A 16,810-nucleotide genomic window follows, 5' to 3' on the forward strand; every position below is an offset into this window, starting at 1 on the left:
CTCTCACAAGGAGTGCAAAGTTTCGGAAGATGGTGAGGGAGCACCTTGTTGACCGTACCAACGTCCTCCGTGATTCCTCTGTGCCTTAATATTATTGGGTATCCAAGCTGGACACATTGCATTAACTGGCTCTTTACACCTTGGAGGTCCTGGCCTGCCCTGCCGCTAGTGTTTTGTCAGAGCGGATTTTTAGTGCCGCTGGTGGAATAATAACAGATAAGCGCATTCGCCTGTCAACTGAAAATGCTGATAGGCTGACTCTTATAAAAATGAACAAGGGCTGGATTGGGCGAGACTTCTCAACAGCACCGAATGATAGCAGCGTAACATAAACTTAAATCCAGTGTCTTTTTTTGGGGAGGTCTAACTCTATTCCCATGCAGCTCTGTCTTCACACCCAGACATGGGTATACGCTTCCTGATTTTGTCTATTTGCTCTTGTCCTCCTCCTTCTCCGCATCCTCATCCCCCACCACCATATCATCACCATATGTACCATATCAACATATCTACGTCTCTTGCAAGGGGCATTGGAGTTCCTCCAAATTTTTGGCAGCCGTTGCTTCACTGCATAGGCAAACAGTATGAGAGACCCACTTCCTAATAATGGGAACATTGTTTTTAGGAGACTCCCTAACCTCTACGTCTCTTGCAAGGGGCATTGGAGTGCCTCCAAAAACAATTGGCAGCCGTTGCTTCACTGCAAATTTTTGGCAGCCCTTGCAGTCACTGCATACACAATAACAGTATAGGAGACCCACTCGTTAATAATGGGAGCAACAAAGCATAGCCGACTGCTGGCCTTTAAAGAATAGTAAGGGCTGCCTGATGGCCCTATAAAAATAGGCTTTTTGACTTTGAGTCCCTTCATCATAAATGAAACAGGATGTGTCTGATGTGTCACACACCACATGGCCAGATAAGGTTGTAAAATGTTAAAATGACATTTCCTGGTGAATGCATTTGTCTTGGTTGAAAGCAATGTAAAAGTGCAAAAACGCATCAAAAATGCTACATGTGAACATAGCCCAAGGTGTGGAGTAGCATTCTTTTTTTGTATATTTATCTTGCCTTATATACAAGTCATTACCCTGGAAAAGGATGTTCCTTAACATATTTTCCAGGAAAATCCATTTTGGTTTCCTTTTTGTATGTTTTATTGTGAGTCCGTAAAAGTGGTGTAATACCTCTGACAACATTGTTGACAGCATTGACCTGGGAGTCAGAAATGCTTCCAGGGCTCTTCCCCATGCTGTTTTCATGTCATTTGAGCACTGTTCCCGTTGATTTGGGCAATTTTTAGGCCCTCTGCAGACAGCCGAGGGGAGCCGCCGGAATAATGCTCAAGTTTCCCATACACTTACATTGGGCTCGTTACTCGGTCCGAGCACTTGAGCATTCCAATTTGCTCTACTCGAACAAGTACCCGAGCATTTTAGTGCTTGCTCATCACTAATAACTATATATGTTATGCTTTTGTACTGAAGGAAGGCTTTTTTTTCGTTTTGGAGCTATAAAGTTTGTGATGGACAATAAACCTTATGCTGTTTGATAAAAGCAGCCCTGTGCATATTCAAGCAGTTACCAGAAAGCTGAAATCTTACAACTGGTACCCTCTTTGCACTGTGGCATTCTTTTTTGTGTTTGTACATCTAAATGTGGCATTATTTGTATTCTAATTGGCCACACTAAACGTAATGTTTTAAATGTCTAATCAATTACAGTACATCTTTTTGGATTGGGAATATGTAAGCTGACATGAAACAAATGTACGATGCTGCATTGTCAGCAGGGTCGTTGCTAGAGTCCTAAATTATCAGGTGTACAAGCCCCAAAGTACATGTCTACACATATAACCTTCCCGCCACTTAAAAGATGATCTATACATATATACAATGGGGAAAAGAAGTATTTGATACTCTGCCAATTTTGCAAGTTTTCCCACCTTCAAAGAATGGAGAGGTCTGTCATTTTTTATCGTAGGTCTGTCAGTTTTTCTTTAAGAAACCCTCCTACTGTGCACTCATTACCTGTATTAGCTGCACCTGTTTGAACTCGTTAACTGTATAAAAGACATCTGCCCACACAATCAATCACACTCCAACCTCTCTACCATGGCGAAGACCAAAGAGCTGTCCAAGGACACCATGGACAAAATTGTAGACCTGCACAAGGCTGGGATGGGTTACAGGACAATAGGCAAGCAGCTTAGTGAGAAGGCAACAACTGTTGGCACAATTATTAGAAAATGAAAGAAACGCAAGATGACTGTCAATCTTCCTCAGTCTGGGGCTCAATGCAAAATCTCGCCTCATGGGGGTGAGGATGATTCTGAAAAAGGTCATGAATCAGCACAAAACTATACGCGAGTACCTGGTCAATGACCTGAAGAAAGCTAGAATCAGTCTCAAACATTACCATTAGTAACACACTATGCTATCATGGATTAAAATCCTGCAGGGCATGCAAGGTGCCCCTGCTCACGCCAGCACATGTCCAGACCCGTTTGAAGTTTGCCAATAACCATCTGGGTGATCCAAAGGAGGCATGGGAGAAGGTCATATGAGACCAAAATAGAACTTTTTGGTATCAACTCCACTCACCGAGTTTGGAGGAAGAAGAAGGATGAGTACAACCCCAAGAACACCATCCCAACTGGTGGGGGAAACATCATACTTTGGGGGTGCTTTTCTGTAAAGGAGACAGGACGATTGCATCGTATTGAAGAGAGGATGAATGGGGTCATGTACCAGAAGATTTTGGCCAACAACCTCCTTCACTCAGTAAGAGCATTGAAGATGGGTTGTGGCTGAGTCTTCCAGCACAACAATGACCCGAAATACAGCCAGGGTAACTAAGGAGTGGTCCGTAAGAAGCATTTCAAGGTCCTGGAGTGGCCAGTCTCCAGACCTGAACCCAATAGAAAATCTTTGGAGGGAGCTGAAACTCAATGTTGCTCAGTGACATCTCCAAAACCTGAAAGATCTGGAGAAGATCTGTATGGAGGAGTGGGCCAAAATCCTTGCTGCAGTGTGTTCAAACTTGGTCAAGAACTACAGGATGCGTCTGACCTTTGTAATTGCAAACAAAGGTTTCTGTACCAAATATTAAGTTCTGTTTTTCTATTGTATCAAATACTTATTTCATGCAATAAAATGCAAATGAATTATGTAATAATCATACAATGTGATTTTCTGGATTTTTTTTTAAAGATTATGTCTATCACAGGTGAAGTGTACCTATGATAAAAAGGACAGACCTCTCCATTCTTTATATACACTGCTCAAAAAAATAAAGGGAACACTTAAACAACAGAATATAACTCCAAGTAAATCAAACTTCTGTGAAATCAAACTGTCCACTTAGGAAGCAACACTGATTGACAATCAATTTCACATGCTGTTGTGCAAATGGAATAGACAATAGATGGAAATTATTGGCAATTATCAAGACACACTCAATAAAGGAGTTCAGACCAAAATCCAGCGAGTGAGGAGACTCCAGCGGTGTGGTGTAATTAAAATTTCCATTTATTTGAAGAATGATAGTTCCATAAAAAATGCACTTACAAAAAGAGCCAATTCACACCATATGGGCAAACAGAGTAAAAAAAACCTGCTACGCGTTTCGGCTTAGAAAAGCCTTAATCATGGTACATACATTGGAATACAAGCAGGGTATAAATACAATAGAACAGCAAACTGCCAAAGGAAGTCCAATCAGTTAACTAGTTAATTCTTGTGACGTTCAGGTGTTACATCTTAGTTTCCAAGTTGGAGACAGGCTTTTTTCTTTTTGTGGTTATTTAATGCTACAGACGTTATAATAAAAGTCCTGACATTGAAGCTTCTGGCAAGAGAATTGAAACAAATTAGCTGAACAGTATAGATTCTGCATGTTGGAAACAGTAATAAGTATACGAAGCACAATGTATACCAACGAAATATATGTATGTATAGCTGAATAAAAAATCTCCCACAGCGGGAGGTGACCAGTTTAGTTCGTCCGGCTTATTCCAGCTTTCATCTAGATATCCATATATATCGTACTACCGTATATAATAAAACTATTATTTTCAATTATCCATTGCTGTATAAAAAAGATATGTTGGCATTATTTATTAGTATATATGGAACGAAAAATTACTTACAGTTTGCTGTCAAAAAAGAAAGAAATTGATAACATTTTGTTCACAATGACCTGTTATTAATGTATTGTTAATTTCTCCTCCACTTATTTCTCTATAACAGAAAAAGAAAGAAAAATATATGTCATTGTGAATTTTTTTTTTTTTTGCTTGATTATTCGTCGCTTCAAACGCTTGTTCACACTTGTTTGGTTTCACATCCACTTTCCACTTTAACTTCTAGAAATGGTTAAATTGACCATGTGTTCCACAATCTGAATATTTATTGCACGTTAATGTGTAAGAAAGAGAGATTTTATTGGTATATGCTCCCCCATCCTGTTACGTGCAGCCCCCATCCTGCGCCCCATCCTGCTATGTGCAGCCCCCATCCTGCGCCCCTATCCTGTTATGTGCAGCACCCATACTGCACCCCCATCCTGGTATGTGCTGCCCCCATCTGGAGGCCGGGGAAGGAGTGTGGCATCAGAGTATGCATGTGCCCATACCGCGCTGTCCGGCGCCAATGTGTCTAAACTAAAATGGCGCCGATAGCGCGCTATGCGCATGCGTCGATTCCGACGCCGCACTCCTCCCCTGGACTCCTCCCCTGGACTCCGGCCATAACAGAGGTGCCGCGGCAACATTCCTTTGGGTCATGTATGTACTTATAGCTCCGGAGCTCGCGGTATGCATTCAGTGTCTACGCATACCGCGATCTCCGGCGCCATATACTTCTCTTACCTGTAACGGCTGGATGCGTTCTTCTGTCTAGAGCCAGACTGCGCAAGCACGTCGCGCATGTGCAGTCTATAGAGGCTTCAGACAGAATGACATCCCTGGTTATATTATAGATGTCCCCCAATTCTGTTAATATCCCCCTTCCTGGTATATGGCACCCCTCCATCCCGGTATGCATGGCACCCCTGATCCCCATCCTGGTATGCAAGGCCACCATCATCCTTATATGCAAGGCCACCATCATCCTTATCCTGGTATGCAAGGCCTCCCTCATCCCTACCCTCATATGCATGGCACCCCTCATCCCTATCCTGGTATGCATGGCATCCCTCAACCGTATCCTGGTATGCATGGCACCCCTCATCCCTCAATCTTGGTATGCATGGTACCCCTCATCCCTATCTTGGTATGCATGGTACCCCCTCATCCCCAATACTGGTATGTATGGCACTACTCATCCCTATCTTGGTATGTATGTCACCACTCATCCCTATCCTGGTATGTATGGCACCCCTCATCCCTATCCTGGTATGTATGGCATCCTTATCCCCCAATCCTGGTATGCATGGAACTCCTCATCCCCAATCCTGGTATGCATGGCCCCTCATCCGTATCCTGGTATGCATGGCTCCTCATCCCTTTCATGGTATGTATGGACCCCCTCATCCCTATCCTGGTATGTATGGCCTCTCTGCCATACGCAGTATCCTTCCCTGGGCAGACACTGGAACCAGCAGTGGACACTGCGTTCGAGCCCCACACGGTATTGGCAGATGACACAGGTCCTACTGACCTTTCACCTTTGAGACATAGAGTCCAGCCCATTCCCCGGTTTCACTGATCTTCATAAGAGGTCGGATTACACCGATGAAGGCCATGTAGGCCGAAACGTTTGTTGTTTTCCTGGACTGCACTTATATTATGATATTAAAATCTTGAAGTTCAAAAGAGCTATACCGAGTGCCGAGGTTTTTCTCAGACTATGCTGGTATGTATGGCACCCCTCATCCCTATTCCTGGTATACATGACCCCCCCTCATCCCTATCCTGGTATGCATGGCCCCCCTCATCCATATCCTGGTAAGCATGGTACTCCTCATCCCCCAATCCTGGTATGCATGGCCCCTCATCCCCATCACGCTGTACACACACAAAAAAACACTTCTACTCACCTTTCTTCCCTGTGCTCCAGCACTGCATCCTGTTCTGCTGGAGGCCGGGGGAGGAGTGTGGCTGCGGAGTACGTGCTTGCCCATACTGCGCTGAACGGTGCCATTTTGTTGAAGTCACACTGCAAATGTGTCTTCAGTAAAATGGCTCCGGATAGCACGCTATGTGCATGCACCGATTCCAACGCCGCAGTCCGCCTCCGGCCAGAACAGAGGCGCTGCGGCAACACTCCTCCAGGTCAGGTAAGTATGTCCTTATGACGCCGGAGATCGCGGTATGCATTCAGCTCCTACGCATACAACGATCTCCAGCACCATATACTCCTCTGACCTGTTACGGCTCGATGTGTTCTGTCTGGAGCCAGACTGCGCAGACGCGTCGCGCTTACACAGTCTATAGAGGCTTCGGACAGAGGGCCGCATCTACCGTTATATTATAAATATGTATATATTGTGAAAATACAACTCACTCGGCTGCTCACAGAGGTAGACACAGTAACATTTCTTCTGCAGGTTTATTTAAAACACTGCATAAACCAGTGCAAGGTTCAATATAAAAATATGGCCTTTCTGGCAAAACAGGAAAACAAAACAAACGTATAACACAGTCCATATGCCTGTGGGGATCCAGCCCGCTCAGGGTACAATAACAGAGTTCAGCTGAGTCCAGACACGCACAGAGAAAAAAAACTCAGTGGCTGGACATTTAACCTGCCAAACCACACCCTTGAGGTGGAGATATGGTTAGTAGGCATCTCTCCCATCTCTTACAACTACTCACAAAAAGCCCAACCCTGTCATGTCTGATTAACCCCTCAGCACATAACATGCTGCAGAGAAACTTCTGGGTTTCACATCACGGAAGATGGCAATGAGGTCTAAGAACCACCTAGACACCAGGGCATTCTTACCCTCCTTTTTTCTTAACCATCTCAGAGGATCTGCAAGGAAGAATGGCAGAGAATCCCCAAATCCAGGTGTGAAAAACTTGTTGCATCATTCCCAAGAAGCCCCATATACATAGTATGATGATTCCCACAGCTCCTCATATATTGTATAATGGTCTCCCACAGTCCCCTCTGTATAGAGATGATGGTCCCTGTGAAGAGCTGGCCACGGACTTTTTCCAGCATGGAGCACCGGTACATCAATCTTATTGTTGTGTTTATTGGAGATTTGCTGGTTCATTAGTTTGGGGTGCACGGTTCTCTCCTGGAGAGTGTTCAGCCTCACGAGTCAGAGTTTCCATTCAGTGTGGGCTGTATCTCATGTATACATAAGGCCTAAGTGACAAAGTGCATCCCCCTCAGCCCGTTTTCATGGACCATACTGTTATCAGGTCTACATTGGCATTTTCTGTCCTTCATCTAGTTGGGACTTGTGTGTCTTTGTTCCTCTCTGCAGGGGGCTAAACTTAAATACACAATTCTGCAGACCGACTGGAGTTCTAGAAGATTCTTCATTCTTTAAATTACCTTTTTAAATGTTTAAGGGGGTGGGGTGTGAGTATCTCTACCCAACCTGGGGGCTGATCCCAAGAGAAGGAGAACAATAAGCCACGTGTTTGGTTTGTTAGTTGATGCTGTGCCCTGTGAAGGGCTAGGATCTGTTGCTGAGGCCAGGTCCTGCTGCCCTGTATGGACATTGGAGATCAGTTGCCACGTGGGATTGTGATGTCTTGTCACCATGCTGGATTTGAAGACTGTTGTTGCATTCTCCTTGGTGTTGGATTACCGTGTGTCGTCCCCGGATTTGTCCTTTTTGTGTGGCCACCTTGAAGACCCTAAGGACCCATAGTTACGTTTGGTGTTATATTCTCCTAGTTCCAATAAAGGTTGTTGGATTGTTCACCGGTTTGCTGTCTCTGCCTGCTCCATCTCACACTCCATCACAGTGAACATTAGCATTTCTGTCCTGCATCTGGTGGGGGCATGTATGGCTTTGTTCCTCTTTGGTGGGGCATCCTTAGTGCACAGCCCTGTGGACAGGCTGGAGACTGTGCTTCTGGAACACTCTTTATTCTTTGAGCCAAAAGCAAATGTTTAACACTTCTACCCATCCAGGAAGCTGATCCCAGGAGAGGGAGAACAATAAGCCACATGTTTAGTGAGGCAGTTGGTGCAGTGACGTCTAAGGGAGAGGATTTTTTGCTGAGTTCCTGGTGCTCAGGAATGGATGGCCTATGGATATTGGAGATCGGTTGTCGGCTGAAGCTGGCTACACGTGCTACAGTCGTGGGATCTGTCGTCTGGATTTGAGGAACTATGTTATGGACGGTTGTTGCTAGCTGGAGTGGAATACATGTGCTACGGTCATGATAGCCATTGTTTGGATAAACATAGGTTGTGACTGTAGTCTATACCCGCGAGAGATACCAAAAAGCTGTGGGCCAACTAAAAATTGGGAGACAGTTGGTATTGTACGGGGGCAGTGGAACTAACAATCCTGGGTTGGGATCTTGTTGGACTGAGGACATTGCATTGTGACCATCTACCCAGAATTGCTGTAAGATCATGGACGTAAGGGATAAAAAATAGTTGTATCGTTAACCTGCCTAGGTGATTATTACAACCCAAAACCTCACATCTTCACAGTCCCCCACAGCTCCTTCTCTATACAGTATAATATTCCCTCTGTATACATTATGACCATCTCCCATGGCCACCTATGTATACTGATGATGGCCCCCAACAGCCCACTCCGTATACAGTATGATCCCCCCCTCCAACCTGATAATAAAAAAAAGCAATAAAGATTATACTCACCTAATCCTGATTCCTGGCACTGCAGCCATACTGACACTGACACAGTTCAATGTGGTGGTCGCAGGAGATCTGGGGCTCCAGTCAGGAAGTTCGGGGTCGGTGCCCCAAATCTTTGACGATCGCGACACCCCTGTCAATCAGAATATTACACTGCGTACACCACGTACACCACTACAGCATGTACTCACTACCTGGCTGTTTCAGAGGCGTCTGTATCGGGTGTACCGTGACGTTGTTATGTTACGTGAGCCCAGTAGCCAATGAGCGACCTAATGCATTGCTTCCCGCTCACTTCCTTTCGACAAAACTGACATACGTAAGAAGTGAAAGCTGCTGCTATCTTTGACTCCCTCTGGATATTGGTTTCCTGGTTGTATGGTGACACAAGTCGAGGATTCCCGACTTCTAGAATAAAGCACCACATCCATTATTAATTTTTTTTTTATCTTAATTCATTTTATTAAACAATCTTATAAACAATTACACATTACATTTGGTAATAGAAAACATCCAGAGACATCACATCAACACAGATCTACATCTCTTACAGCAATGAGAACACATTAAAATAAACTGGTCAGATGAATTGTCACGTGTATATGAGTGATTTCTTTGAATGTCGCATCTTCTGGATTTATGCATACGAGTCCAATATAAAAAAAAAAAAGAAAGAAAAAGGGTATTTACCTAATTAGGATACAATTCAAACTTTGAACCCTCAACCACAACTTATCAAACTTGTTCTGTCTTTATCCTTTCCATGCTCAAATTGACTCTCATCATAATATATATATCATAATATATATATGGACCTACATGCCTGCCCCTATAAGCAACATTTGTCACTTATAACCTATAGTTTTCTATTTGTTCTCACATGCATTTCAGATTTAGTCTCCCAGCTCAGACCCTTTGCCTAAGTAGAAACCGTAAGATACGAAGAATTCCAATAGCCCCATATTTTGGAGAATTTTAACGGACAACCTCTATCTTAGTATACTATCTTTTCGAATGGGATGATTGAGTTAACCAATGCAATCCAAGATCGCAATGTTGGCTGTGAATTGCCCATCCATCTCAATGCCAACAATTTCCTGGCCAAAAATAAGCTTTCTCTCAAGAAAATCTTAATATAATGATTCCAGGAATCATCCTTCACTACTCCAAAAAGGCAAATCAAAGGATCGCATGGAATTGGGATGGATATTAAAGAAGATAATAAAGAGGTTACTTCCAGCCAGAAGGACCTAATAATTGAGCAGTCCCAAATTAAATGACCAAAGTCAGCATCTATGGCATGACATCGTAAACATTCTGCATTAGAGGAACGCCCCATTTGATATAGTCTGAGGGGTGTGAGGTATGATTGATGAATAATATATAGCTGAATCAACTTATTATTGGGGGAGGGGGAGACAAAGGACGGGGACTCCAAAACTCCCTCCCATTCCTCCTCTCCCATATTCGGAATCAGAAGTCTCCTCTTATTTTTAGCAGGCAAAGGGATCCGATCTAAGCCTGTTGATAACAAGTATGGATATAAGACTTTGTTGACCTTTAGATTTAAGTATTCCTATTAAGGGAAATGAGGAAATAGTTTGATTTGTTTCTAAATTTTGTATGTGAAATCTGAGCCCAGTTCTAAGTTGGAGGTATCTGAAGAATTGAGATCTTGGAATTTTGAATTTATTTTGCACCTGTTCAAATTACATCAGTCATTCATAAATGTCTCTTAACAAATAGACCCCACTAGCCATCCAAAAGGAGGCAGATGGATGTTCCACTAATGTCGCAAAATACGGATTCCCCCATATAGGCATTTCAGCTATAACATGTGTAAAGTCAATCCTTTTCTTTGCCTGTTTCCATACCGTTCTCGCCAATCTATGTAGGGGTAACATCTTAATGGCAGTAGATTTATTCAATTCTCGAAAAAACAGTAAACAGCCAGTGCCTAAAACGTGTGCCAAGTGGTTCTCAGTATTTGGTAACTAGGAGTCAGGCATCCAGCTACGGATTGCTTTCAGTTGACCTGCTAAATAATATAGATGGAAGTCAGGCAGAGCTGCTCCTCCCATATCTTTAGACCTTTGAAGGATATATAACCTGATTTTAGGTCTGGAATTCCCCCAAAGAAATGTGGACATCAAAGAGTTAAGAGATGTGAAGAATGTTTTAGGGACCGGTACTGTACTATGTTGTAATATATAGTCAAATTTAGGGAGTAAAATCATTTTAATTAAATTTATCCATCCCGACACTGATAACAGTAATTTCCCCCACAAAGAAAATTTACATTTAGCGTATTCTAATAAAGGGAGAATATTACTCGAGAGGTCCTCTCTATCATTTCTATCAATCATAATTCCCAAGTATTTGAAACATGACACTACAGGTAGAGGAGATAACGTTTCCAAATCAGCATTCGGAATTGGCGACAAAGACATAAGAGAAGACTTATCCCAATTTATAAAGAGACCTGAATATTCACTAAGCTTATCAATAGTAGATATAACATATGGAAGAGTATCTTTAACCTTGTCCATAAAAATGATCATGTCATCTGCATATAAACCAATTTTATAAATTCTGTCTGCAATTGTAATTCCCCTGATATCCTCAGATCATCATATTCTTATTGCTAATGCTTCAATTGCCAAAGCGAATAGAGCCGGGGACAGAGGGCATCCTTGGCGAGTTCCCCTTTCCAATGAAAAAGATGTGGAGGATATATTATTTATCACTATCTTCGCTTTGGGGGCCACGTACAATATTTGAATCCAGGCTCGAAATTTAGGGCCAAAATCAAATTTCTCTAGGCAAGCAAATAACAATGGCCACTCCAGTGAGTCAAAAGCCTTGGCCGCATCCAATGAAGCCAAGGCCCAGTCATTTTCCTGTACTAGAGAGCTATATTGAGCTATTGATTGTACCCTTCTGATGTTTATAGAAGTGTTTTTTCCTGGCATAAAACCTTTTTGGTCCGAATGGACAATAGATAATATCACCTTATTAAGTCTCATGGCTAGAATTTTTGTAAGAATTTTGTAATCCACGTTTAATAGTGAAATAGCGCGATATGATCCACAATCCAGAGGATCCTTTCCCTCCTTTTTTAAGACAATAATATTAGCATCATAAAAGGATTCAGGCAACGAACCACTTTTCATCGCCTCTGAGAAAGTCTCTAGAAGGTGAGGCATCAAGACCTAATGGCATCTATGGTAGAGTTCTAGTGGTAGGCCATCAGGGCCCGGAGCTTTAGCCAAAGCCATATCTGCCTGGGCTGCATTTATTTCCTCTAGAGTAATATCTGCATCTAAAAAGGATTGTTGTGTGACACTTAGTTTGGGAAATTCAAGATCTGCTAGATAAGTGAGACATTCTAATTTATTATGGGCACTTTGGGATTTATACAATGATTTATAAAAGTTATGAAAGCCACTTAGAATATCTTCTGCCGATGTAACTATCTGACCCCTTAATGTTCGAATCCTAAGAATAGCACTAGAGTCTTTATGTTTGCGGACCATAAAGGCCAACAACTTACTTGATTGGTTCCCCGGTTCAAAATATGATTGTCTAGTGAAGAATAATTTACGTTTAGATTTAGTGTCAACGTTTTGTGTATACAAGCTATATGATAGTTGCCAGTTTACTCTATTCTCATCAGACGGGTCTGAAACGTAAGTCTGTTCAGCTTCCTTTAATTTATGTTCAAACTCTGTATCATCCTGTGAAGTCATTCTCTTGATGTATGAAATAGTGGAGGAGAGGCATCCTCTAAGGTATGCCTTCAGTGTATCCCAAAAAATCTTAATGTTCCTTGGCAACGGATGTACTTCCACTAAACAGTCTATTTGATCTGGTATTCTATCATTAGGACCTATTCATTTTAACCAAAAAGGATTAAGTTTCCATGTGGGGTCTGTCTTGTACCTGGTCAAATTTAAGTGTTAGTATCACCGGACTATGATCTGAGATCCCTCTTACCCCATGCTCTATACTTTCTCCCCAGGTTGCCGTATTACTAGAACCGAAAATATAATCTAACCGTGATAACGTAGATTTTGTTGAGGAATGACGTGTATTCTTTAGTTCCAGTGTGATGTAAACTCCATAGATCTATCCAACCAATACTCTCCATATAGGTTGAAAACCAATTAGAAGATGGTGTTATTGTCATTCTGGTGTTGTCACCTATTCTCAATCTATCTAAATTTTCGGCCTTAATCAGGTTAAAATCCCCCATACACAAGACCTGAGCATCCGGGTGGTTTAGTGCGAAGCTTACTGCCTTTTGGACAATTGTTAGATTAGCAGGGAGTGGGTTATAGTATTACGTACTCTCTGGAGTCAATTATAGCATTTATAAAAACAAATCTTCCCTCTAGATCTCTACGGGCCTCCCTAACCTCCCATCTAATGGCCTTATGGATTAAAAGCGAAACTCCGCTTGAATAGCTCGTATGATAAGAGTGTATCGACCATTGCACCCATGATTTATTTAACCACCTAGCTGAATCTCTAGTGAGGTGTGGGGGGGTGGGGGTTGACTGGAACTCTATGGGCCCTCTCCACAGCAAAGACCGGGGAGTATTCGTCTCCTAGGGTAGATTTAAGCCAATTTTCCAAATAGATTTCAGGTTGCTGTCCCTCTGTTCATTCTGGTAGACCAATAATTCGCGTATTGTTTCTTCGCATTCGATTTTCTAGGTCGTCAGCTTTTTGGCGCCAGGCGTTTATGGATCCAGCCACTTGTTAACAATAGGCGGCAGTTTATCTTCCAGTTCTGTTACCCTTGTCTCAGCCTCAGTGACACGTTTCCTCATAGTTTGCATGTCTTGGTGAAGTAGGCCCACGTCTGAATGAACCTCCTCTATCTTTCCGGTCAGAGAGTTCTTGCAAGTGGATATAGCTTCTAAAAGTTGGTCAGAAACTTGCTTCAAAGTCATTTTTTCATGTCCCTCCCCCTCCTCCTCATCAGATACGTGACTTTTACGTTGATCTGTTGTTTTGTTTGACAAGGATGCTGGCCCCTTCCTCAATCGAGATGTTTCCTGGGGGGCTCCTCTGGCAAAGTCTTTCAATTTATCTGCTATAGTAAAATTTTTCCCTCGGCTCATTTTGTAACGGTATAGGCAGGGTATATTATATTTACTCCAGTGATATATTATGCAGAGTTATTATGTAAAGGTCAGTGGCTGCACAATGCTGCCATCTGGTGTCTTTACAGCAGTAGTGCACCAGTAATATCTTTTATAAATTATATGCCAGTTTCAGTAGTAAACATATGTTATTTCCAGTAATAAAAGTTGGAGGAAATAGTGACTTCTGGTTGCTTTGTATAATATTTCAGTCACTCTGTGTCCCATATATGGATGCAGGAGACTAAATATAGGCTGAATGTCTCATGCCGCCAGGGCTTCCACTTCCCCTTGCAGAGTTAGGATGTGGCCGGTGTGTTTCCCTCCTCCAATTATTCCAATGGCTTCTAGACAGGCCGAGGGACCGGGTTGTCCTGTACACTCCCCGCTCCACCTCCCCAGAAGCCCGTCGCTCCTCAGGCCTTTCACAGGGAGACCGACTTCCAGCGTGTATCTTCAGCGGCGCCTGTGTGCTGCGCTACGAGCATAGCCCTCAAGATGGCCACCACTCCTCAGAGAGTTTACTCTGCCGGGGTCCACAGAGCGCGCTGTACTGGAGCCCTCTCCGTAGCAGCTCCTCAGAAGCCCGGCCGCTCCCCGCTTCTCCGAAGCTGTGCTGCAGGGCACAGAGGTGAACTTCATGGTCGGGTGAGTACAGGATTATAAACCGGATAGCGGGAGCTCAGACCTCCTGCGTCCTCTCAGCTCCTCAGCATCGCCACGCCCCCATCCATTATTAATTTTGCCGTGATATTTTAGCAATTTTTTTTTTTGGGGGGGGGGGGGGTCTAGTCAGTTTTCATAATCAAGTGGCTAAAATAATTACTGGGACTGATTATCAGGACTGGGAGTACGCTGGTTTCCAGACAAGTTTCCTCTTGGGTTTGAGGTGCAACGCATAGGTAGAGAAGCGATGTGCACTTATGTGAGCCCACAGAAGCCCCATGTCATACAGTGGCAGCAGCTGAATTTGTGTTGTGACGTTGAGGAGCAGGAATGGCTGGTGGTAGTTTGCAGACACTGAGCATTCTTGGGGTGAAGTGTCGTGTTCCCACCATATAAAGGCTGCTGCCAACTGTACACCTTCCTTCCCTGACTTCTGTCATGTCAGGCAACTCTTCATGTCCACCATAAAAATGGCATCATCTGTAGTTATAACAAAACACAGGTGTATGTTTTCCAAACCTGCAATTTATTCGTTTATTAACATTCTCTTTAAAAATAAAAACAAGCCCTCACTTGATATTGAGGTCACCATAGCCCAGACTAGACTCTCAGATATTAACCACTCGCTTCCTGAAATTGCACATTACATGTCAATTGTGAAATAGCTTCCTTTAGTTTGAAAATCTGCCCACAATTAAAGATATTACAACATGGCTTAAATGGGTGTTCACTTGTTCCTCATTTACAACAATTCTTGTATGAGCTAGTGTTCAACAGCGATCCAGTAGCTGCTGTAACAACATGGTGAGTGTGACTTATTTACTCTTATTATACTTTATTTTAGGGAATCTTCAATTATCTGAGTACAGAATATATAAGCCTAGGAAAACTGATTGCATGGAATGAATATACAGTTTACCTCAGTCTTATGTGCTAAAAAAATAATCGTGCAAACCTTGCATTTCATTGACACAAAGGTGAGCCATCCCCTATGTAACATTTTTTTGTTTACCAAGGGATCTGAAGGAATAATATTTTCTGATGGGCAAAATTACATTTTCAGCAGCGTGTGAAAATAAGACAGAAATGTGAAATCCTGCAACTTCCTTGTTTTATGTGAATACAACCTGCCAAGAAGGCATTCCACTGGGCTGATACTAATGTTATTAATAATGAAATGTTTAAGAATATATAGTTACATAAACATAGCACATATTATATGAAAACTGTTTGGTAACACAGAGTATAAGAGAAAAGACTGATTGCAGACAATTTTCATTTTTATGTTTGCACTCACCCTCTCTGTTCCAAAAGCTGTAATTTTTCTTTCTTTGGACATAGCCATGTGAGGGCTTGGTTTAGCAGGACAAGTCGTAGCTTTGAACAGCACCATTCATTTTTACCATACTGCCAAACTGGCAAAAAAAAATTGTGATGAAATGATGAAAAAAAAATACAGTTCTGACATTGTCTTTTGGGTTTTGTTATTACGGTGTTCTTTGCATTGTAAAATTGACCTGGCCGCATGATTTTCCAGAACTTGCATAGATGTTTTTTCTTCTCTCTAAGTGGAGAAAATATTCACACATTTGCAAAAAAAAAATTATTTATGTTCCCATTTTCTCTTTTCTGTCATTTGAGCTGTGCTAATTGTTTTATTGATACTAATTTGGGGTACATGCAACGCTCTGATAATTTTTTATTGCATTTTTTAGGGAGATGGTTACCAAAAAGCCACAGTTTTAGCATTTTGATTGTATGGGTTAATTAATCATATATATTGATAGACCATGATTTTAAGGATGTGGTGATGCCAAATACATTGTATTTTGGGGGAAAAGGGTGATTCTAATTTTCATATTTTTATTTAAAATTTGTAAACAAAATGTAACTTAATTATTTATTCTTCATAGGTGACTTGAAAGTCTAATTGTCTGATTGCTTAGTATTTAGTGAAAATCGCTGTGTTCAATGAAGCTCAGTCTGTGACTGACCTTCACAGGAGTACAAAATGGCAGCGATAAGGGACTTCAGCAGACAGCTGACTACAATGGTAACCCATCGTTAATACACAATTGTGGGGGGCCGAATGGAGCTGGTACGTGTGCGCACAAAAGCCACTCCACAGATTGATAGCGGCATTTAAATGGTTAAAACCAGCAAACTGAGCTCAACTTTGGCCGTGGCTGTAAGACA

General features: G+C 42.3%; 1 protein-coding gene and 1 long non-coding RNA gene across 8 annotated transcripts in view; one reads left to right on the top strand and one right to left on the bottom strand.

The window, feature by feature from the left end:
- Positions 1-3,726: 3,726 nt before the first annotated feature.
- The window catches only part of LOC141167642 (uncharacterized), an 85,821-nt gene continuing 72,737 nt past the window's right edge, over positions 3,727-16,810 (bottom strand). For both annotated transcript variants that reach the window (XR_012251537.1, XR_012251486.1), the window contains 3 exons: positions 15,912-16,178; positions 4,151-4,241; positions 3,727-3,849 (listed from right to left, as the gene is read on the bottom strand). This is a non-coding gene — a long non-coding RNA (uncharacterized lncRNA). The remainder of the gene's footprint in view (positions 3,850-4,150; positions 4,242-15,911; positions 16,179-16,810) is intronic.
- The window catches only part of LOC141167232 (uncharacterized), a 632,749-nt gene continuing 630,260 nt past the window's right edge, over positions 14,322-16,810 (top strand). Inside the window, exon 1 of one of the 6 annotated variants that reach the window (XM_073654689.1) lies at positions 14,322-14,596. In XM_073654689.1, coding sequence (XP_073510790.1) covers positions 14,447-14,596 — 150 coding nt within the window. In that variant the 5' untranslated portion in view covers positions 14,322-14,446. Of the gene's footprint in view, positions 14,597-15,289; positions 15,419-16,810 lie in introns of those variants that run through there. The other 5 variants (XM_073654734.1, XM_073654964.1, XM_073654901.1 and 2 more) reach the window with 5 other exon arrangements.

Source organism: Phyllobates terribilis, unplaced genomic scaffold (genome assembly GCF_046119375.1).
Source record: "Phyllobates terribilis strain yellow unplaced genomic scaffold, ASM4611937v1 Scaffold_1__5_contigs__length_1240528914, whole genome shotgun sequence".
NCBI lineage: Eukaryota > Metazoa > Chordata > Amphibia > Anura > Dendrobatidae > Phyllobates > Phyllobates terribilis.